At 46.6% G+C, this 22,842-nt stretch overlaps 1 protein-coding gene across 5 annotated transcripts in view; it reads right to left on the reverse strand.

Moving 5' to 3' along the window:
- The window catches only part of LOC139049593 (phospholipid-transporting ATPase ABCA3-like), a 333,665-nt gene that overhangs the window by 170,611 nt on the left and 140,212 nt on the right, over positions 1-22,842 (reverse strand). For 2 of the 5 annotated variants that reach the window (XM_070525154.1, XM_070525155.1), the window contains 5 exons: positions 18,492-18,729; positions 10,703-10,891; positions 9,548-9,726; positions 7,536-7,664; positions 2,172-2,289 (listed from right to left, as the gene is read on the reverse strand). In XM_070525154.1, coding sequence (XP_070381255.1) covers positions 2,172-2,289; positions 7,536-7,664; positions 9,548-9,726; positions 10,703-10,891; positions 18,492-18,729 — 853 coding nt within the window. Of the gene's footprint in view, positions 1-2,171; positions 2,290-7,535; positions 7,665-9,547; positions 9,727-10,702; positions 10,892-11,397; positions 11,478-18,491; positions 18,730-22,842 lie in introns of those variants that run through there. The other 3 variants (XM_070525156.1, XM_070525157.1, XM_070525158.1) reach the window with 2 other exon arrangements.

The raw sequence follows: 22,842 nt of genomic DNA on the forward strand, positions 1-22,842 counted from the left end.
TACGCGCTTGAGAGTTGCTAACGGAGCGGCAATGACAGCACGAGCTACGGTACGTCTCAAGCTCTCTCTCAAGATGTAGTTGGGGTGAATCTCAGCACAACGCATTTAGAACACTGACCACAGCGCTAAAATTCGCTGACTTAAACAAGCAGTTTGTGCCACATACAGGCGCTACCGACTACGGTCTAGGAGCAGTGTTACTACAAGAATTCGAAGGTGACTAGCGCCCAGCTGCGTTCACGAGTCAAACTCTAACACCCATAGAAAAAAATACACTGTAATTGAGCGCGAATGCTTTGCCATTGTATTCGCGCTTAAAAAAATTCACATGTACTTGGGCGGTGGCTCTTTGACTGTCGAAACAGACCACATGGCGCTTGATGTGTTAGAGTTCATTTAATCTAGTAGGCCGCCTTGCTTGTTGGATATTAACGATGCAAGAATGTCATTTTACCTTCGAACATCGCACTTGCGCCCAAAACAAAGTTGCTGATGCGCTCTCACGTGTGCCTTTGCCCAAGCCTTCTTCCTCCCAGGAGCCAGCTTCTATCGTTGCTGCTGTCGACGCGCACCCACCATTGGGTGCCTTGGTCAGCAGGAAGCGCCTCCTCGAAGCACAACACAAAGATGGCCTCTGCCGGCGTGACCTCGGAGAGATATGTGGCTCTAGCGCGCAAGCGTCTACCATCGGTGAGTTCGATCCTTATGTGTTCGCTGACGATGCCCTACTGCTTCGCTGCTTTCCACAAGCTGACCAGGATGACGGTAACTACCCCTTTCGCGTACCGATCCCGAAAAGTCGAAGAACAGCCTTAACTAATTGCTCGATTTAGCTTTGGCTGCAGTCACAGTTCTGCCAGCAACACATACGATAGGTTAAGTCAGACAGCTACTTGGCCAGGCATGCAGCAGGATGTTTTACGATATGCACGAACCCCTTCCATTTGTCAATGAGTAAACCCGCTTGGTGGTCTGCCATCGGCCTTGATGCAGTCAATTCTTAAGTCAAAGCCCCTGGCAAATTGTCGCATGTGACATAATGGACACTTTCCCCCGTACTCCGCGGGGCAACTGCTATTTATTAGTGGTTACCGACCACTTTATGAAGTGGGCTGCACTCACTGATTTTACGGAACACTTACATTAGGAGCAAGTGGTAGCATTCCACTTCATTCCAGATTAGAGCTAGAAATCTGATTCGACATGTCTTTCCCGCCATAGATTTATCGCTCATCAACGTTCACAAAATTTTGCACACAGTAGGTGGCCTCGTCCAAAATACGATAACTCGAAAGCAGCGACCACTACCAAAAGACATCCCTAGCCAACGCGGAGCTAATGCAGGCCCATGAACGTAAAGTGAGCGTCGCAGCCGTCCTGAGCGGACGCCAGCAACTTCATCGACCTACCTTGGAGGCAGCGCAGACAGGCCACACGGAACAACTGCCGAGTTGGCAGGAGACGTCGCGAGGAGACGCAGCTTCGCTGAGTGCTTTACGAAGTGCCAATGCGGTGACGTCGCGAAGAAGCTACCCTTCAGTTGTTGGACAAGGTGACAACAACTGCCACTTCCAGTGATCGCACTGAATTTATACCTGCTCGAAGCTCTCGCGGCCTAATTTTCGGGTGCCTAAATTGCATTCAAAGCATGAATGTCCAACGAGGCCGAGTGTCCAACGAGACGGAAAGCCCAATGAGTCGCAAGTCTGGGAGGACGATATGTTGAACGAGCATGCATGTGAAATCACAGATTCGGCCAAATTCGCCGAAGGTGCCATAAAGCCCCGCAGGCTAATTAACATGCATGGAAATTCTTTGACTTCGTGCATTCGGTAGCGGCCGGGACATCCGGTATTTGGGAGTCTACATACATATGCTTTAATGAACGAACGCTAACGTGAATGTTCTAGAGAAGCAATGAGAAAGGAAGCAGAGGTTATCGTATTGATACGACCGAAGGTGGCACTGCAAAGACAAGCGAGAGAACTTCTGTGCCACGCAGGTGCACCAAGCGGGTCGTGCTGCAGGCTTTTTTCTCTTTTTTTGGGGGGGGGGGGAAGCGAGGGGGTGCATAGAACTAAATTATTTTACGCCTATAGCCAGTGTTGTAGACAGTAATTTATTTCAGCGTTTCTAATTTCTGAGCTACTAGGGTGAGTTCCGCAGCTTACCTGTCAGGATGCTCATCAAAGTAGTCTTGCCAGCTCCGTTGTGGCCAAGAAGCACTGTGATTCTCGTCTCGTACACTTTCAAATTAACGCCATTCAGTGCCGGCTTGTAACCATAAACCTGTTGAAAGGGCAGCAACCAAACGAAAGCTTCAATTTTTTCATACTAAACTCGCAGATAACTTTCTGTGGCTATGAAAGGAAAGCTACGAAGGCAAAGCGTGCACTTCTGACAGCGATTCTCAAAGTAGTACCGCGTTTTAATCCACGCTAGGAATAGGCAAGGATCACGTGCATGCGTTAAGAGACAAAGCCGGCAATACCGTTACTAATATGGATGAGATAGTTCAAGTGGCTGAGGAGTTCTATAGAGATTTATACAGTACCAGTAGCACATACGACGATAATGTGAAAGAATAGTCTAGAGGAACTTGAAATCCCACCAGTAACGGCGGAAGAAGTAAAGAACAGCTTGGGAGCGATGCAAAGGGGGAAGGCAGCTAGGGAGCAACAGGTAAAAGCAGATGTGTTGAAGGATAGTGGGAACATTGTTCTAGAAAGACTGGCCACCCTATATACACAAGGGGTCATGACCTCGAACGTACCGGAATCTTGGAAGAACGCTAACATAATCCTAATCCATAAAAAAGGGGACGCCTAAGACTTGAAAAATTATAGACCGATCAGCTTACTGTCCGTTGCCTACAAAGTATTTACTAAGGTACTCGCAAATAGAATCAGCAACACTTTAGACTTCTGTCAACCAAAGGACCAGGCAGGATTCCGTAAAGGCTACACAACAATGAACCATATTCGCACTGTCAATCAGGTGATAGAGAAATGTGCAGAATATAACCAACCCTTACATATAGCCTTCATTGATTACGAAAAAGCGTTTGATTCAGTCGAAACCTCAGCAGTCATGGAGGCATTACGGAATGAGGGTGAAGATGAGCCATATGTGAAAATATTGGAAGATATCTATAGCGGCTCCACAGCCACCGTAGTCCTCCATAAAGAAAGCAACAAAATCCCAATAAAGAAAGGCGTCAGACAGGGAGATACGATCTCTCCAATGCTATTCACAGCGTGTTTACAGGAGGTCTTCAGAGACCTGGAGTGGGAAGAATTGGGGATAAATGTCGATGGAGAATACCTTAGCAACTTGAGATTCACTAATGATATTGCCTTGCTTAGTAACTCAGGAGACCAACTGCAACGCATGCTCATTGACCTGGAGAGGAAAAGCAGAAGGTTGGGCCTGAAAATTAATCTGCAGAAAACTAACTTAATGTTTAACAGTCTCGGAAGAGAACAGTTTACGATTGGTAGCGAGGCACTGGAAGTGGTAAGGGAATACATCTATTTAGTGAAGATAGATACCACGCATCCGGATCATGAGACTGAAATAACCAGAAGAATAAGAATGGGCTGGGGGGCGTTTGGCAGGCATTCTCAAATCATGAACAGCAGGTTGCCACTATGCCGCAAGAGAAAAGTGCATGGCAGCTGTGTCTTACCAGTACTCACGTATGGAGCAGAAACCTGGAGGCTTACGAAAAGGGTTCTGCTGAAATTGAGGACGAGGCAATGAGCTATGGAAAGAAGAATGATGGGTGTATATTTAAGGGATAAGAAAAGAGCAGATTGGGTGAAGCAACAAACGCGGTTAAATGACATCTCAGTTGAAATCAAGAAAACGAAATGGGCATGGGCCGGACATGTAATGAGGAGGGAAGATAACCGATGGTCATTAAGGGTTACAGACTGGATTCCAAGGGAAGGGAAGCGTAGCAGGGGGCGGCAGAAAGTTAGGTGGGCGGATGAGATTAAGAAGTTTGCAGGGACAACATGGCCGCAATTAGTACATGACCGGGGTAGTTGGAGAAGTATGGGAGAGGCCTTTGCCCTGCAGTGGGCGTAACCAGGCTGCTGATGATGATGATGAAGAGTTTAGCCTGGGGAAGAGAAACATGAATACGCTATTAGCAACAGTTAAATAAGACAGAACAGACCATTGAGCGTGAAGGTTTACCTATTTTGAGGCTTCTTCCTTCCGCGTCTGAGAAAACGGAAGACCGTCTCACGTGGAAGCAGCGTCAATTCAGCGTCTGTTCCGAGCAACCAAAAGCACTGCCAAACGCTGCCGGACTACCTGGCGTGGTAACACATGCGCAGAAGCTTCGCCCCCTGTAGCTCTCCGCGAGTATAGGCTCCTCGAAATGTGCTTTTCAGTGGAGGCTGACACGATGTCATTTCACAAAGACAGAACGACAGCTGGGGAACCTTCCTGCCTCTAAAATATTCTTCCCTCGGTATGCAGGTTAGTTTTCTTTTTCTTTTAAACACAAACTGCTTTTAGTTCCCGTTGTCGGTGACCTTCAAGTGACCCTGACCCTAAAGCCAGAGCCGTTATTCGGGCACGTTGCGAGGAAAGAACGAGACCATGTGGGCAAACAGTAAAAATTTAAGAAAATGAGGTGTTTGGCTCCCAATCCACTGTGCAGGACAGCAGTGCATGGGCTAGTTACTGGCCAAACAAGTTATGAAAAAATTGCGTCCGGGTTCTTCCAAATGTTTCTTCATGCTATCACTCAAGCTCTAACTTCTAGTACGCGGAAATTTTATTTGTCGTTTCCAATAGCGACGTTCAAAAGTCTGATAAAGAGAACTATTCACTTGATTGTAATCTTTTGGCGCTGAGACAGAGTTGCCTGTCTCTTTTCAATGCCAGTGGTCCGTGAGGTACCATCTGCTGGGAAAACGACGCAAATGTGTTATTGAAAACAGTGCTGCACTTATTGTAAGGAACAGGGGCATTGCAGAGGCTTAGTTGAATGTGCCTTAATTTTAGTACCGGTAAAAGCACTCCAAAGCTTTCGTGGGTTAGACCGCAGTAACAAAGGCAGTGTTCTATCGAACAATGTTTCTTTGACCTGTGAAATTGCCTTGTTGTAATCGATATCCATGCGGCGGTACTCAGACTACCGAAGCGCATGATTTGCGAACACTGTGCATCGAAACAGCCGCTTTTTGTTGCCGCGCAGGCGCTTTAAAAAGTTATTAGAGCGACTGCTCTACTACTCCAGGTATAAACCTAGAAAACGTTTGGCTCCGTATACCTGACCGTCAAGCTCAGCCAAGGTCAAACTGGGACTTAGCCGGCCACAACCGCGGCAGCTACGAACGCCGCGGCAGCGCCCATATCTTGAAAGTGATCTGCGATGTGGACAAAGTGCGCCGAGTGCTGGTAGCTTCGGATGCGCTGTGGCTTCGACGCTTAGTTCGCGTTGAAGCGAGACGCAGCATGGAGGTACCTTCGCTCGCTGCTACTGCCGTGGCGATTAGCGTCCGTGTGTTGTCTGGTAGTGCAATTGTAAAGCGACAGTTGCTGATGTCGCCGAACGGCGTCTGCGTTCATTGCCAAATCAAGTAAAACCATGCTAATTTGGTTTAACCGCTTTCAACCACGGCAGTCTTTTGAACCAAGGTGAGCGAAGGTTTGAAGGTCTCTCCTTTTCGGTACTTAACAATCGATTAAATATGATATCTTCGGCTTGTATACATATTCGAGTTATCGACATCTTGTTCAGCAAAGTTAGCGAAGTGTTCTGGCAAAAAAGGATATAGCTCATTTGTCATGGAATCAAAGTGAGCTTTGAAGTAGTTTAGAATAAATTTGTAACTTTTCTTAATTAAAACATGCGCTCGCAGAGTGAAATGAAGTTATTGCGTGATTGCTTACACCTGGCAACTATGTTTGTGGCGAGGCAAGGTCAGGTGCAGTGGTAACAACAAGGTTGTTCGCAACTGTTAAATTCACGGCAAAGATGCGAAAATTCAGTGCACTCTGCCATGCTGTGCTCAACAGTTATCGAATCACTGGCCCATAAAACATGAAAGTTGGAATACCCCCAAAACAAATAATGGCATGTTAGGCTATCTCATAATTATCTGGCTAATTACATCGTGAAGCTCACTACAGAAAGAAGAAGGAGCCGATGTGGGCCGATAACAAGGCCACAAGACCATTTCACGACTAGACGTAATCACCCAGATACAATCAATTTCCAAGCATGAAGCAACTGGAATGGTATGAGGAATTGGTGCATACCTGTACGCGTTGTAAGCCTTTTCGCAATCGAATATTTACCTGCCTATCACCGCAGCCGATAACCAAGTTTCTGCGAAAATAACGACTTCGGCTGAGCAAGGATCAATCATGGACGATAGTGTCGCGCGCTTCCTTAACACACTAGGCATTTGTAAATAACATAGATGTTTTGTTTCCTTTCGGTTGAACGTCAGATAGGTATGAAGAATGCGGACGAGAGTTATATACAGTCATGGGGCTGCTGTCATGCACACATTCATTTCGGTAGGTATGGGTGGTCTCAGGTGTTCGTGCACTGGCAAGTCCAGTTCGCAAACACGTTCGGCGGCAACGCAGTGCGCATAGGTCACTTTTTAAATTAAAAGCCTCTTAGCGGGAAGGGAACAGGCATGGCCACTCGCTATGGCGTATGCATTCTTTTCTTGGTTGACGTGTAGTGCTACAGACGTCTACACGTAAACAGGCACTATCAATCTTCAGTTTACACTTTTTTGCGACGGGACGCTCTCTTTGACCTTCAAGGACGAAATTTAACCTTTTATTAGAAGGGCTTTACTTGCTACGAAGATGCTAATTTGTGCGCTCGACCGTGTGCATGGTGCTTTAGATACATGTCAAAATGCCGGGACTACAGATCACGAATGTGGGCTTTCGACTGTCGCCATGCTGCCGTGGGGGGGATGACACCTCGTAGAATAGCAGGTTATCACGTCTCGATCTGTCCTAGAGATCCTCAAGGAGGGAATTCAGCGCCCCGTATTCGATTTTCACTGCTTCCGAAACAGCAGCGGAAGCTTCCACAGAGACCTGTTCGGATACTGCGGCAGCAGCAGTCTCCGAGACCGTCTCCGAGACTGCGCTTGTAATTACATCCGAAACAGCCTTTGAAGCTGCCTACCAGACTAGATTGTGGATGCCTGCTGGGGCAGGAACGCCTCGAAACGATTCTACAGACGATGCAACTGCAGTAATTCTAGCTCTTAGGTCAAAGGCAGTATCGGCAAGCACGTCTTGATTTTTTAAGTCACCAAGAAAATCAATTACCCCGGTATTACTGGCGTCAGGTCTCGTATTAAGAGTTCATGGGACTTTGGGTAATTCAGTGTGCCATTTTTTGCGGTGTTCGCCTGGCAACCCGGGGTCAATCTCAACGTCTCCGCTGAGTAGGAGCGTTTTCACGTAAAATGCGCGCAGATCACAAACTGCGAGCCTGCTTGGAAAGAAATCTTTCTCCTGCACCACTCATGTCCTACCTTGGTCAGATTGTCGGTGGTGATTACAGCCTTGTTGCCAGGCGGCATTTCCTCAAATCGCTGGGCGTGTTGATTGACCGTCATTGTTTCGGTTGCGGCTACTGCGCCTTCGCTTTTCCAATAGCTGGGCTGTGAACGTGAAGCACACGATAGACACATAGCTCATGCGACTTCAAATAGAAATAAATCTAACCCATATGAAACATTATTTTAAAAAAGGCAATCGGCTAAATTTAATTCGGCCACCGTGCGTTCGTAAGTTTTTGAACGAATTATCCAAAAGAGCAAATTAACGCGGTAAAAGTGTTCAATAAGCTGTTATAGTGGCTAAACATGTTGACTTCGATCAGTGGCCCAAAGGCCGCAACCCTAATGGGTGCTCGTTAAATCGTCAAAAGGGTGACCAGACCGTGCATAGTGTAAGTTGCTTTCCCTGCAGGACAGGGCACCACCGTCACTGTAGTCCTATAGGGGACTAGTGCCGCAGGCTGGTGAACTTCTAATGTGTCAAAACGTTTCGTAACTCAAGCGCGAAAAATATGGCACTGGTAGGAGGCCGAAAAATTCGAAGCGACCTGTTTTCGCATTAGCACGAAACAACCTTTCTTCCCATGGTGTCTCGCCGAAACTTTTGAGGGAATTCTAATTAAGCAATTATTAGAGTTGACCGAGGTAGAATTACCTGCGGTCAATTGTGTACAATCTAATTCCGAGCTCTGTCCTGCTTCTGTCATTCTACAAACCAATACGCCCATGTTAAACTTGCCGCACAATTTTCCTAATTTTTCTCTGACACTCTCTCCTAAAAATCTTAAGAAGCCAACAAGCACTGACACCAAAGACAACTTAGGGGAAATTACTTTTGCTTAATAAATGAAATAAAGAAAGGATAAATTTATGGAAAATGAAAGTGGATGAAAAAGCAACTTGCCGCAGGTGGGGAAGGATCCCACCACCTTCGCATGGTTGTCGCATGGTTGTGGATGCAAAGGTTGTGGGATAGTTCCCCACCTGCGGCAAGTGATTTTTTCATTCGCTTTCATTTCCATTTATTTATCGTTCTTTTATTTCATTAACTAAGCACAAGTTTTTTTCCCCTATGCTGTCCTTGGTATCAGTGTTTGTTGACTTCTTATGCTATGACTAATAACAATCGGACCCCAGGTTTACCCCCTTTCTTCTCGCCTCTCCGTACTATGACCTTCTCCTGCAATCGCCCTGCCACCCGGTCCCATTAAGTAAAAACTAATAAATACATTCATAATTCTTTCACATCAGTACGTGTAATGCTCTTGGAAGCCAATTGAACTGGGTCTTTTCTAAACGAGCAGTAAGTAAAACATTGCATTAGGCAGTGAATAAAAAGCGGGAACCTCAAGTTACTTGGCAGCAATATTTAATGGGCGCTTTTTAATAGTAAGCAGACGGCAGGGCCTGTAGTCACGTAAACGCGGCAGCATTAGTCACATGTTCCTAAATATTCGTCGCTGGCATCGCGAGTCAGAAATGGAACGGAGATATTCAGGGCGTATTGAAAACACGAGGGGCACGCTTAGCGTTCTGTTCCAACCTCACCGCACACCGGCAATCCCTGCAGCTACGTCCTAAATATAAGCACTTAAGGCACGTCTACATGTGTTCCCAATGTGTCACAGTCACAATTTGTTCCCCATGGAAATTCACTGGAATTAAATTTACCCATAGTTTTCACTTGAATGGCTGTTCTCGGCTTTGGAAGCGACCTGAAGCTAACAATTGCGTGTCATTTGCTTGTAATTGTCACTTAGTTTAGATTGCACTCTATTGAACGCAGAACGCAATTTGGAAACAGAAAGACGCTGCGGCAGCATCCTCACCTCAAATATAATATTTTGTCAGGTTCTGAAACAAACTTAGCCTTCCAGCTTCCTCGCTCTGTCGTCTTAGATACAGTTTCGCTTAGTTGTTCAAAGGAGAAAAAATGAATGTTTACGTGCGGTAAAACGATTGTCAAAGTACGCAATGATGTGTACCATAAGGCAGAACATCGGGCTTTGTCGATTATCGGTGCTCCAGGGAAGAACTTTCGAGAGGTACCATGCCAAGAACGCCATGACAACATCGCAGATAACCATGAATGCCCAAAGTTCCCCAATCGTGACGTTATCTTTGCCGAGCACTCTCCTGGTCACGAGGGACCATGATGCGCCTCCTGCAATATCCAAAGTTTTAAAAATAATTAGCTCTTTTACGAACTATGCAGACGCACAGGTAATATTTCATGCTTTAATGCATTCCTCCGCTGCATGTGGCCTTTTCTTTTTTTTTTAACAGCCCTATTCTCTCTACACTGCTCATGAGCACTGTGACATCTTTTATGACGTATATCCGCCTCTGTCACTTTACGACAAATTAGTTGCTTATCTCATTTGAACGGAGGAGCGAATATGCGTACACTTCGAATAATAAATTCTCGAATCGAATATGAATCGAATAGCGGAAGCTATTTCATACGCATTCGAAACTTTCATTATTCGTATACGACTACTAACTTCATGTAGGAAGAACTGAATGAAATTTTGGGGTTTTACATACCAAAAACTGTATTTAATTATGAGGGACACAGTAGTTAGAGACCCCGAATTAATTTTCACCACCAGGCGATCTTTAACGCGCCCCCACTGCAGGGGACACCGTCGCATTTGCATTTCTCCCCCATCGAAATGCGGCCACCCCGGCCGGGATTCGATCCCGCGACCTGTTGCTTAGCAACGCAACCCCAACGCCGCTAAGCCACCGCGGCAGGTCATTTAAAAAGAAGCTTTAGCTCGGAAGCTTTTATTTAAATAAGCGGGAATGTAAAAAGTTTTTCCAACCTTATGGAGAGGAAGGTTTGTTGCGAACTCTTTTGTTTTTAACAATGCCGTTAATTCCTGGCTCAGTTTCTTAATTATTTAATTTTTTCAAACACCATCAATTCCTAAAGCGGCATAATGGGCGTGCTGACTCAGACTATAACATGTAAAGTGACAGATTGTGAATGTAAAGTAAAGTTAAAAGTAAAGCAGAGCGCATGTCGTCAAAATTCCAGTGCTGAGGCTATTGCACTAGGAGGAAGATTGAAACCAACGGTTCACCGATAGCTTTCTGCGAAAACTTTCACAGCATAGAACTCAGGCTTTACAAACCTTCATAGTCTCGGGCGATGGAGACAATCCTCAGTAAAGAGTAAAGGGCACTGGTCGGCGTAAGAGATGCGAGAAGCTTGTCCGTTTTTGAGCATATGAAATACTTGGGCAATGGCACAGGCCCCGTCACGTCTATCATTGATGGAGCCACTAATGTTAACAGAATAGCGATGATTAACGCCACCCAACCTGTAAACAATGCAATGAGTAATTGCCGTACTTCTATTAGCTCGAGGCCAACGGTTAGACTACAAATATGCAAATCCCTCCTTAAATAAAAATGCCCTGAACGCCAATTTTAGTATTTATGTTATAACAACGCCTGTACACGCGCAAGCAAAATTTTCCCTACCGCGGCATCAAACTATGAAAGATTTATCAAACGCAGCTTCGTAACATGAGATAATTTAGGTAAAATACATTAGTCTAGCACACATACATAGGATGTAGAACTTCATCTCAGCCCACATGCGCAAGCTGCGAAGAAAGAAAATTTGACAGCGCAATATTAGCATTGAGTCTTTTACCAACGACTGCACATTTAAACTGTATCCCAGACTTCAGAAACCATACACGTCAGCGATGAATTCGTCATTCCTACAAGTGTGCCGCGGGTTCAATATAACAATGGGTCGCATTCGCCGCATACCGCACGGACAACGAATTGATTCAAGAATCTTCATTATTGTGCTTACCTCGCACTCAATCAAGTCAAGTCAAATATACTGCAATAGGCGTGTTCGCCTAGCAGCACTATTTCTAGGTTGCACCGGTAGGCTTAAACAGGTCGGTGCTATATCGAAACGGGGAAGGAAGCACTCCTCGTCGTCTTCTTCTCATTCACTAGCACCATGCCCACTGCACACTGCCTTCAGTACAATACTTTTATATTCCAGAAGCAACTGAATCGACTCATCTTACGCTCTCCCTGAATGACGTTTTGAAAGCATCCCTTCTTTTTAATTTATTTAATAGTAGCAATTAGTTTTTTATTTATAAACAAAGAGCAGCTTCTTCTAGTGACTAAGAAATCAGTCATTGAATTCGAATAAAATGACCGTGTGGTCAATGTGCTTTCCACTGCTCTCCCGATACTGTGTTTCACATTGCCTCGCATTTGCAATCAAAGCCTGCCCAGAGGGGCAAGTGCAAAGGCAATGATTCTGCTCAATATGCATATCGAATGCTACACACTCAAACATCGCTCCTGCCCGTCAGATCCACTGTCGTTGGGAATTTCCAGAGGTGGAGAAGTGTGATGGTGCCTTTAATGCTGGAAACATACTTGGCGCAGGTAATTCAGGGGGAGACTGGAGACAACACTGTTGACAACACTTTGTATTTCTTGCGTGCGCTTCTTTGCTCTGAGGTTGTCCTGAAAAATCTAAGGTGCAGTATCCCTGTCCCTGAGTATGGCGCACCGCACATTCACACTCCAGCAAATCCAGGCGATTCCGTTGCCGCAGCCACAATATATATGCCGCAGCCAATATATACCGATAATGGGCGTTGTGAGCACTCATAATGCCATTCCGGCAAAACCGAAACTCCTCTGACCAGATTACTCTTTTGTAAGAACTCCATTTCATCATCAATTTTGATCAGACCCAAATTGTAGAAGTCAACCCGCTTTTCAAGATATACCACACTTAAATCCTGGTGAAGGCAAACAAGGTATAGATCGAAGCTATGCTTTCTCATCACATTTGCAACTGTTCCGAATCTGCACCTGCACTCGTCGGCAACCTGTCGGATGCTGAGTTCTGGCACCAGCGTCCCGTACGAGAGAACGCCTATTTTGAGGACTTCATCGATCTTTTTCCTAGTCTATTTCTAATGGTGGCATGATCGTGTTGTGCTGAAGCGTTGAATCATGTTTGCGAAGGTTGGCCTACTTTGAAGGGGACTCTGTGAGTGGCAGGCCGCGTGCAGGTAACAAAGACTTGCCATTCGTCGCAGTCATTGCAAGTACCGCGTCTATTTTTTTTTTCCATGGAATACCTCGTCCGGGTCGAAGCAGCCATGTCAGCACAACGGGTCTGAAAGTGCTTGTTCAAACGAAGCTCGTATTGGCTCACAAGTTTCGGCGGTAATGTAGTCACGCAAAAAAAACTTGCTCCCATAGCAGAGCACTAGCGAGAAAGCGCATACAAAAGGGTGGTTTGAGTGGTTGCGCACTCACGCCACGCGCGCAACCAATCAGAGCCATCTTGCTTCCGCCAGGGAGGAAAAGGACAGGAAATGGTTTCACGCGCGCTGCCCCCCCCCCCCCCACTGGCTTCATTTCCGTTCATTTCAGTTTCAGAAAACGGATGTGATCGCCACGTGTACTGCGTTCCCCGGAGAAACAGGCATCCTTCGACGAGCGGCGGCGAGAAATCGCACGTGAAAGGGCTCGCCGTGGGTGCGACGATCGAGACGTTAGAACGGCCCGAGCTTAGGAAATCCGACAGAAACGAGAAGAAGATCCCGAGATGAGGGGGAGGGAGGCCCAAGCAATCCGGCACCGTTACCTGTGGATTACTTAACCCCGGCGAAGGTCAGGTGCATGCAGGACAAGCTTCGCTTACCAATCTTCAAAGAGTTGGTAATTTTTATTGGATTTCATGAGATGTAACCCCTCATGTAATGTGCTGTCCAGGGACCATTGAGGTATAATAAATAAATAAATAGATGCCACTATGGCGCACGCAGTATTGTTGATGGCTGCGAATCTAACATGATGACAAATTTGTGGTGCGACGTCAAGTCGTACAAAAACATCCCAAAAACTTATCTTCCATTCTCGCCCTTATCAGCACAATGCATAGTGTCCAAGCCACATCGAGCAGTAGGTCCTTCACTTCGCCAGCCGAGAGTGAAAAAGGAACAGATATCATCGTTATCTATGCATCCACCCCATTGTCAGACTAAACGCCGCACGCAACAGCCGCGACACATCACGGAGCAGCTTTACGCCGATGCTCACTGTCTTGCATGCGTACGCATGCAATCAGAAATGGGAACATCCATCTGGATGTCTCGCAACACAAGCATGCTAGAAGAATTCTGCCAAGTGGAGCTGTGTGGAAACACGACTGCCGCTAACTATTCAATACGAACAGGCTCGCTTACAGCAGCTACCACAAAGTGCCTTCTCCAATCTTACGTTTTCCGCCAGCGGACAACGATAATTATCTTCGCACATGGTGTCCCCCTGGCCACATGGAGAGGTGGACTTCATGCATCTCGCAGCGCCTAGTCCTAAAAGGAAACTGGGAAATCCAATTTTGATCACCCAGTATGTTGTGATGGCAGTGTCAATACGCCAATCACGAGGGTAGGCAGGCACTCGCAATAGACAACTGTTTGTCCATCACTTCAGGTAAAGACCGAAACCCTTACCTTTAGCAAGTTACCGCACGTGTGTATGAGTAAGACAGGTTGGCGCTGCCATAGGATAGAGCAACCTCAGTTGGATCACGTGTTTTCTTTTTATGCGAAGCATATTACGAGAGCTCAACCCAGCTCCTCAGGCGCGGCGGTGTCGCCTTGAAACCACGTGACACCGTGACGTCACGACAGAGGAGAAGTGGCTTTGGCTCAACTCTTGCAAGATGGGCTGGGTGGGAATCGAACCAGGGTCTCCGGAGAGTGAGACGGAGACGCTACCACTGAGCCACGAGTACGATGCTTCAAAGCGGTACAAAAGCGCCTCTAGTGAATGCGGTGTTGCCTTAGAAACGAGCTGTTTCTAAGGCTCAGGCGTGCGTCGCTTGCTCAGGCACACATTTCGTTGCCGCGCCGAACGCTGCGTTGCTCGACGCTCACCGCGTCCAATGCGGGGCGTCCAAGGCGAAGCAGAGTAACGCATGAGTTGTTTCTTCGTCTAGCCGAACCAAATATAGCCAAGCAACAGCAGTTCACCAAGCTAAACTGTGGTTCATCAACTACAATAAAGGCTAGTATGCTTCGCATCCTGGGCTTAACCTTACCTAAGCCACAGTCATTTTTCTTCTACTGTGCAACTTCTCGGTTACTGGTGACCGTGCGTGTCGGTCCTCGTTATTCTACTTCTGCGCATGTCTTGTATGTTTACGTGGCGTCAGCATGAGACCGGTCGTCGTCATCATCGTCAGCCTGTTTTTATGTCCACTGCAGAACGAGACACCCTCTTTCCGATTGACAATTACCGCATTCTTGAGCTAGCCGATTCCAACTTGTGCCCGCAGATTTGATAAATTCATCAACCCAAATACTTTACTGCCATCCTCGACTTCACTTCCCTTGGCGTTCCCTAACTTTAATGGTCCACCGCTTATCTGTCCTAAGCATTACGTGGCCTGCCCAGTTCTATTTTCTTTCTCTTAATGTCAATTTCAACATCGGCTATCGTCGTTTACTCTCTGATCCACACTGCTATCTTGTCTCTTAACGTTATGCCTGGCATTTCTCGTTCCATTGCTCCTTGTGCTGTCTTTAACGCCTTTTCAAACGTCTTATTGCCTCACATAATAGCTCCGCAAGAACGCAATAATTTTATGCCATTATTTTCTACGACAATAGTAATCTCCCAGTCACATTTTGGCAATGCCTGCCGTGTCCACTCCAACCAATTTTTTATTCTTCTCTTAATTTAGTTCTTATGATCACTGTCCCCAGTGAGTAATTGACTTGCACATACCCTGAGGATGATTCGCACTCATGAACTGTCGTTGACTTGCCAGGCTATTTAATACTGCATTTGTCTTCTGAATTTTCATTTCCAGCGATACTCGAAATTTAATTTTTAACGATGATCTCACATTTTCTCGGTTAAGGTCCTCAGTACATCTTTGAATTCACCCCTGTGTTGCTGAACAGGAATAATATCACCTGCTAAACCAAAGCTGGTAAGTATGCACCACTGATTCTTATTTCTAAGCCTTCCCAGTCTAACAGCTTTAACACATATAAGGATTCAGTGAATACAATTGCAGAGGTTGTTGTGCAATGTTACCTGACCCCTTTCCTTGTATGTAATGCCCTACTTTTCTTGTGCAGTAGCGAGCTAACTGCAAAATGCTTCAAGAAATTTAATTCCAAATATATTCACGTACGTCACCTCGCCTCCTTGATTAAGAAATACCTCCATGACTGCTTATATCCCTACTGAATCAGAGGCCTTCTCATTATTTGCGAAAGCCCTGTGAAGGCGTGGATTGTTCTCCGCCAATTTCTCAACTATCTGATTTATGACATGGGCGTCATTCGTTGTAGAATATCCTTTCCTTCTCTTGGTTTATTGAAATCGATTGTTGACCTCATTCTGCTGAACAGGTATTAAACGATGAAATGCATATTCTGCAGTTTTTCAGGCCAATACAAAGATCTGATTATGAGAGACGCCGCAGTTACTTCGACCACCTGAGGTTTGTTAGTACGCACAGAAGGCGTCGACCGAACATTGATCAGACAAGCGGTGTACTTGGGTGCCCCACCTTTCGGGTTACAGTGATTCACGTTTTTTTCTGTTCAAAGCGAACAAATCGAAACAAAATCGTTACCAACCTTCACCCTGCACAAGCACCTATGCACTACTATGGTTAAGTGCCGGTGCGTGTTGTGCTCTCAATGCAGTTTGTTTTGAGTGTTCAACATCTGTCTGTGCCAGCACCCTTTTACGTCATTCAGTTGAAGTGTACACATTTGTGTGCCCGATTACTTTTGCCATTTATATCCCCGATTGTGGTAAGAAAAAACGAGCGCACTATCTTCGGGTGAAATGAACCCTGCAGGCATATACCGAGTGGCTAGACAGCTTTAGGACTGCGCCGTCACGATACGTACGCAGCACGCAAGCGCGTTGCGGAACGTAGCAGCACTTCCCACGCCAGGGCTTTTAGTACTGGGAAATGCCTACGTACGTAAGCGGGCGAGCGTCCTTAGACGCCGGGCGCGTCGAAGCACGTCGGCCGCGTCCGCCACCGCGTCGACCCATCGGTCGAACTATATTGGCCATTGCACTCCCGCCCTCCCAAACATACGAGAATCGCGAGAGCAGCACGCGAGAATCGTATGCGTGCGTACGGGGCGACCGCGTAAGGATCACGTACCGTTCGTGTTGCGTTCTGCACATGCGCACTTTGCAGAACGTAGCGATCTTACGTACGCAACGTACGCAGAACTAAACCGTCTAATAAGGGCATCGGCCAAGGTCGGCGGTGATGAAACTGTCATGAAACTGTGTTTCGTCATGAAACACAGTTTCATGACGAACACCGTTTTGACGGTTATGTGACGAGGCGTTGCAAGGTTGCGAATGAGGCTTAGACGCAAGCGTATTTAACTGGAGATGTAACAGTAAAAAAAAACTTGAAGGACGCTTAAGCTTCGCCTTCAAGGGTGGAACGCGATAGCGTTATCGCACCTCGTTCACACCGCCTACTAGTTCGCTCGACATGCTCTTGATTCACACAAAGACGAAACGTGCGCCTGAGCAAACGGAACGAACCAAAGAACTTTGTTTCTCCGAGGGAGAAACGATCTGCGCGAGCGAAACGTCGTGATCGGCACGGACAGCCGGGCCGCGACGCGCCATGAAGGCGGACGCGATCATGGGGCTGACGCCTCGATGGGATCGTCCTCTCTCATGCTTGGGAGCACGCCGCCGACGCATGACTCCTCGCCAGCAGCATTGCACACATACCAGGAGACACTTTCCCATCAGACGAGCTACTGCACAGCGATCACGTCAGAGGCGCCCTGCATCGGACGCTGCACCTAGGAATAATGCTGTGAGCGAAAAGAGGAGCCACATCGCCTAAACACGAGGGATCGAGTGACGCACTCTGGAAGTTGGAAAGGGACAGAGCGAGAAAACTTATTAAACGCAAGGGTATTGGGGCATCCTCGCACTGGTCCCCGCACGGCCGCAATGCGCTCAAACGAGACGAAGGGGAGAAGCGGGCGCGTGGCGTGCCACCTGTCGGGGCAGCGCCGTACATTGCGATGAAGGGTTCTTCTGTGTTTGCCGCAAAATGGCACTGCGTGTGCGTCAAGCGCAGAAGAAATGTAGCGGAAACGTACTTCGCTATGCGTTTAACTGCGACTTCTGTAATTTACATGCTCACAATTACCGATATACACCGCAGTATAACTTGCTACGGCACGTTTCTAAGGTAATATCGCATTTATTATAGGCGATTTTGTCCCGATTTGAAGCATCGAGCTCATGGCTGAGTGGTAGCGTCTCCGTCCCACACTCCGGAGACCCTGGTTTGATTCCCACCCAGCCCATCTTGCAAGTTATTTATGAATTGCCTTCTGCCATTTTTCGCTCACGGCCAACGCCCCCGACGCCGACGACACAGGCTTTTCTGCGACACGAGCTCCTTAACGCTGTCGCATTCAAACTTCACGCAGACATTGTAGTTTTACATGGTCCTTTGCTATAGCCATTCCACCGTCTAGGATAACGTGGACGCAGTACTGAGTAGTAAGGAATTAGATGGACAGCCATCCAAGCGTTCGCCACGGATGGTGGCATTAGAGCCCGAACGTGAATTTTCTTTCCTACGGCGTATGCTGCCGCTCTATAAGCACAATCTGATAGAAAAATTACGCCGAAATCTTTAGTGCCTTTGTCATTCCAATGAATGGGACTAAAATTACAATTCATCTAGCGCGAAACTAGCCTGAACAACTATAGAATCTTTGCAAAGGAAATTAGCAGCAGTGCCTCACAAATTTTAATCACTGCGATATTCGGCGATCATAAATACCGGCACGCTTTGATAGTCGCAGCTTGAGTCGCAGAAATTACGCTCACCTTTCGGGAACACCCACGTGATGAGTATAATAAGCATGCTGTATTGAATCTGAAACATGATGAACGATGTGATCACCAGACCCAGGTCCATTCCTTCGGCGTACGTATGTTCTTGATATTTTACCCGAAACATAATTGAGATGGCCAAGAAACTCTCGACAAGGCCAATAATGAAAGCCGTGAGGAAGTGGCCCCAGAAGAATTCGGTGCCAGTTAACCCCATTACACACTGGTGTTCCTGGAAAAGAAAACTGCGACCCATAAAGATCCCAATGAAGCACTTCACATAGTTGGAATACTCTATTTGGGGCACTTTCCTGTACATTTCATTCATTCCGTCCAATCCGTACACTATCAAAGAACTTTATTACTTTTAAAGGGTGCATGAATAAAAACCAAGACTAAAGAAAAGATGCTGGAGAAACAAAGGATATTGCTACTGGTCGCCCCAAAAAAAGACTTATAAGCGCTTCGGTGCTTCAGGAAAGTTGCCGTTTCATAACTTTGAAATTTAGTGAATGCCTCATAAGTAGGTGAGTGACGACCGTAATAATGATATCATAGAAATGCTTAAGCGATCGAAAAAAAAATTGCGAGCTCAATTGTTTAATGTTCAACCTTCAATGAAGCGTAGAACGTAAAAAAACGCATGCATCCGTTTTAATCAGGAGCCACAATCAACAAGTGTTTTCTTTTGTACATAGATGCAAGCAGAAAAAATTTTACCTTGCGCACGATTCTAGCTGTAACTAATTGGCCGGAACAATTTGAACCCTCGGTCCCTGGCAAAGAAATACTGCCTTATTTTGTGGAGGCAGAGATGTGAATTCGATGCCGTTTCCCGACGAATCTGGGTGAATGTCCTTACATTCCCATCATTTTATTATAGCAGGGCTTATAGGTATCCGTGGGTTTTTAACAACTTTTATAAGCACCGCGTGAGGACAAGCCACACGGAATCACAGGCCTAGAAATTTATTCTTGTAATTTGAACTCGTTCGCCCTGAGAATGCGAAGATATTTCATTTAGTAACAGTGGCTACTTGCTGGTGTATATTGCCTGTAAGAAATGTGTGCTACAGTAAAGTAGTTGCTGGGCCAGTTGAAATACGTTAAGCCTGTTTTATTCTAGTACGGACAAAACTGAAACGAAAAAGTGAGCGAAACATTTCTACTCTTTCCACAGTTCTGGCTATCCCCATGTTTTTCTCCCTAGCAAATAACAGAAGGATAGGGATTGAGCGTCCTCCAAATATGGTTTATTTGGTAGGTTGTAGAACACTATAATTAAGTCCTGTGGTAGCCTCTAGGCGGGTGTTTAATATATGTGAAATTCTTTAGGCACAGAACTGCAGTTTCCCGCGCGACAGACGAAATTGCCGGTATCTGACGGAACTGCTTGCAGAAATGGTCAGCTGTTCTGGCAGTTTCTGCTGTGTGGCGCCCTCTGTCACGTGTCTCGTCCAGATGTGTTGGCGAAACGGCTACGTATAACAGTAAAACAAAACAAGCACAACTGCCACGGTTTCTGCCGGTAGTTTGAAGTATAACAACATAAATGGCAGGCAGAGCTGCCAGAACGTTTGGCAGGAGGAGTCACGAAGCAAGAAACAGGCATTGACCATCGTGTAGGACTTGTTATCGAAATAAGCCACGCTTTGACTAGAAGAACACGCAGGCGTGTGAGTAGCGTAAGCTAAGGCCTTCGAAAGAGCGCACGGATTCATGGACCAGCTGGACTATGCTGAGATAAGGTTTTCTCTTGGCTTTATTAGAGAATATCGTTTTCGTCAAAAACACCAAACGGTTTACCTATTGCACCGATGCTGAGCAAACTATGTCTTTCGGATAAAAAAGGTATGATTCCCGAATTCATCCATTTGCGCATGACCATCAATTAAACACGAGAAAGTCCTAACAAACACTACTCACCGAATAAACAAATACTCGCACACATTTACAAAACGTCATTTCCACACCCAGTGCTGCGGTAGTTCTTTTTTCCCTTAGTGACAAGAAAACAAAATCCTCATCTTCAAGACTTTTTTAAGATCCTCTCACCGGAAATGTTTTTGGCAAGCCATAGACCATAAAACGGCGCTGACATGTTTCATTTTAGGGAATTTTTTTGTCTGTGCATGTCCTATCTTTCTGTTAAATGCCAGAATACGTGAATACCTGCCTGCACTTGTAATATTTCTTTTCGAGAATCCCAGCATCTAATAATAAACTAATACGAAATAAATATATACGTACATGAGCACGATGCTGCTTTTGCAACATTTTCCCACAAAATACTGTTTCTTGTTCTAGTGCTTAACTGGGCATTTCTAAGCGTGTATTGCACTGCTTTATTTCATGTATTTTCAGCTACTGTATGCTTCTATGGGTTGCGGGGGACGGGGGTGACGGGCAGCCAGCTAAGCTGCACTGCGACGCGGATTTTACCGCGAATAGCATTATTTGCCTACTTCAGCTGTTTTGACCCTATCTATCAAACTTCTTACGCGAAACCAGCTGACACAGTTGTCTACCTGCTTGTACCACTAGGTATGTGCTCCTAGTCAAGATGCTTTGTGACCTTTCCGTTGTCGTTAGTAGCTTCGTGATACCTTGCTCTCATCACCCCGTCATTGTCACTCCTTCTCTCCCGACCCCCTAGTACAAGTTACCTAACAGCGGAGTCATTCCGTATGGGCTCGTGGTAGTGATGACTTCGTGGTCGTTGACTCGCCGCGATTCTAGGTTTGTCATCTGACACTCGTCATGCCACCGTCCTCCTACTATCCTCGTCATAGAGACCTCATGCATTCGTTTTCACAGTGCCATAGCGATGCGGTCATGGCCGTTCAATCGTCGCCATTCCAACTTCGTGAACTGACACTCTTCATGGTGCCGCCGTCACCCCTTTTACTACGACCCAATGGTCCAAGTTGTACATTTGGTTGGGACGGCGGCCGTGATAATGCCATCGTCGTCGTTCCAACTTTGCCTTCCGTCTCTTGTCATGCCGTTGCAATCACGCCATCGTCATCACGCAATCTTCGTCATGCCGTCGTGGTCACGTGGTCGCTTTATCATTGTCATCACTTCAGTAGCGTACATTCATTGTCGTCATGCAGCGGTCGTAATTGCGCCTTCCCCGTTCCATTCACGCCTATCCTCGTTTTATTTCGTCCTTCACTGGCAATTAGGCCTCCCTTGTCATGCCCTCGTCGTAATGCCGTCGTGGCCACGCCGCCATCACGGTCACTCCAGCTTCGTCATCCGAATCTCATCGTGCCGTCGTCCTCACGTCATCGTAGTAATACAGGTTTCATGATAGAATCACCATCAGCACATTGTCATCACACACTCATCGTCATTCCACTGTCCTCATTATGTTCACATGCCATCATCTTGACTGAATCACCGTCATACAGTGGTGGCCATGCATTAGTTGTCATACCGCTTGCGGGATGCCGGCACGGGTTGGAGAGGTGCGCCGTCACGAAGCTTTCCAAGCATATAGCAAGAGCTTATCGCAGCTATTCGGGAGAGTCCTCCAGGAGCATCATTTCCAGGCCCCTTAATGTACCGCACGTTGGTTGTAATGGATACGTGGCTAATTGACGAAGCTCCCAAGCGACGTACTTCGAGGAATTAGTTCGAAGCACGTAGACGATCTTGTGATCCCTCAGAACATGAAACTATTTACCTTCTAAAGAGTGTCGGAAGTGTTGGGTGGTGGCGCAGATGGCGAGAGTCTCGCGGCCGAAGACTCCGTAGCTTATCTCGGCAGGTTAAAGATTTCGCGATAAAAATCCCACAGGAGGCCACTCTAAGTCAATGAGTTGCTGAAGCACAGCTCCGATGGGCACGCTTGAAGTATCTACTACGATTCAAGTCGGACCCTGAGCTCTGGGATGCGTGAGTGGCACCGCATGTGTGACGGCTTTCTTTGCAGCCGCGAAGGCGGCTGTGGCTTCTGAAGTCCACAGAATCGTCTCAACGGGATGCTTTTTTTCGCGAAGAAAACTTTGTCATTGCACGAGCCTCACACAATGAGGTATGAAAACACCTCTATAAATAGACCAGCCCCAAACACTCGCGCAACTTGCGTAGCGTTGTCGGCTGTCGAAAATTTTGCACTCTTTGAACATGAGAGGGCATCACACGGATTCCCAACGGAAAGGTGCGATGGCCTACGATATGCGGCTCCGAAGCCCCGAACGCACATTTCTTGGCATTCAGGCAGACGACCCATTGCTGCAGGCGTTGGACTAATTTATGCAGGTAGCACTCGCGTTCTGCCCGAATAGCGCTCGCCACAATATGATCGATCTAGGCGAGTGCAGTTGAAAGACCGCGC

This window comes from Dermacentor albipictus, chromosome 9 (genome assembly GCF_038994185.2).
Source record: "Dermacentor albipictus isolate Rhodes 1998 colony chromosome 9, USDA_Dalb.pri_finalv2, whole genome shotgun sequence".
Lineage (NCBI taxonomy): Eukaryota > Metazoa > Arthropoda > Arachnida > Ixodida > Ixodidae > Dermacentor > Dermacentor albipictus.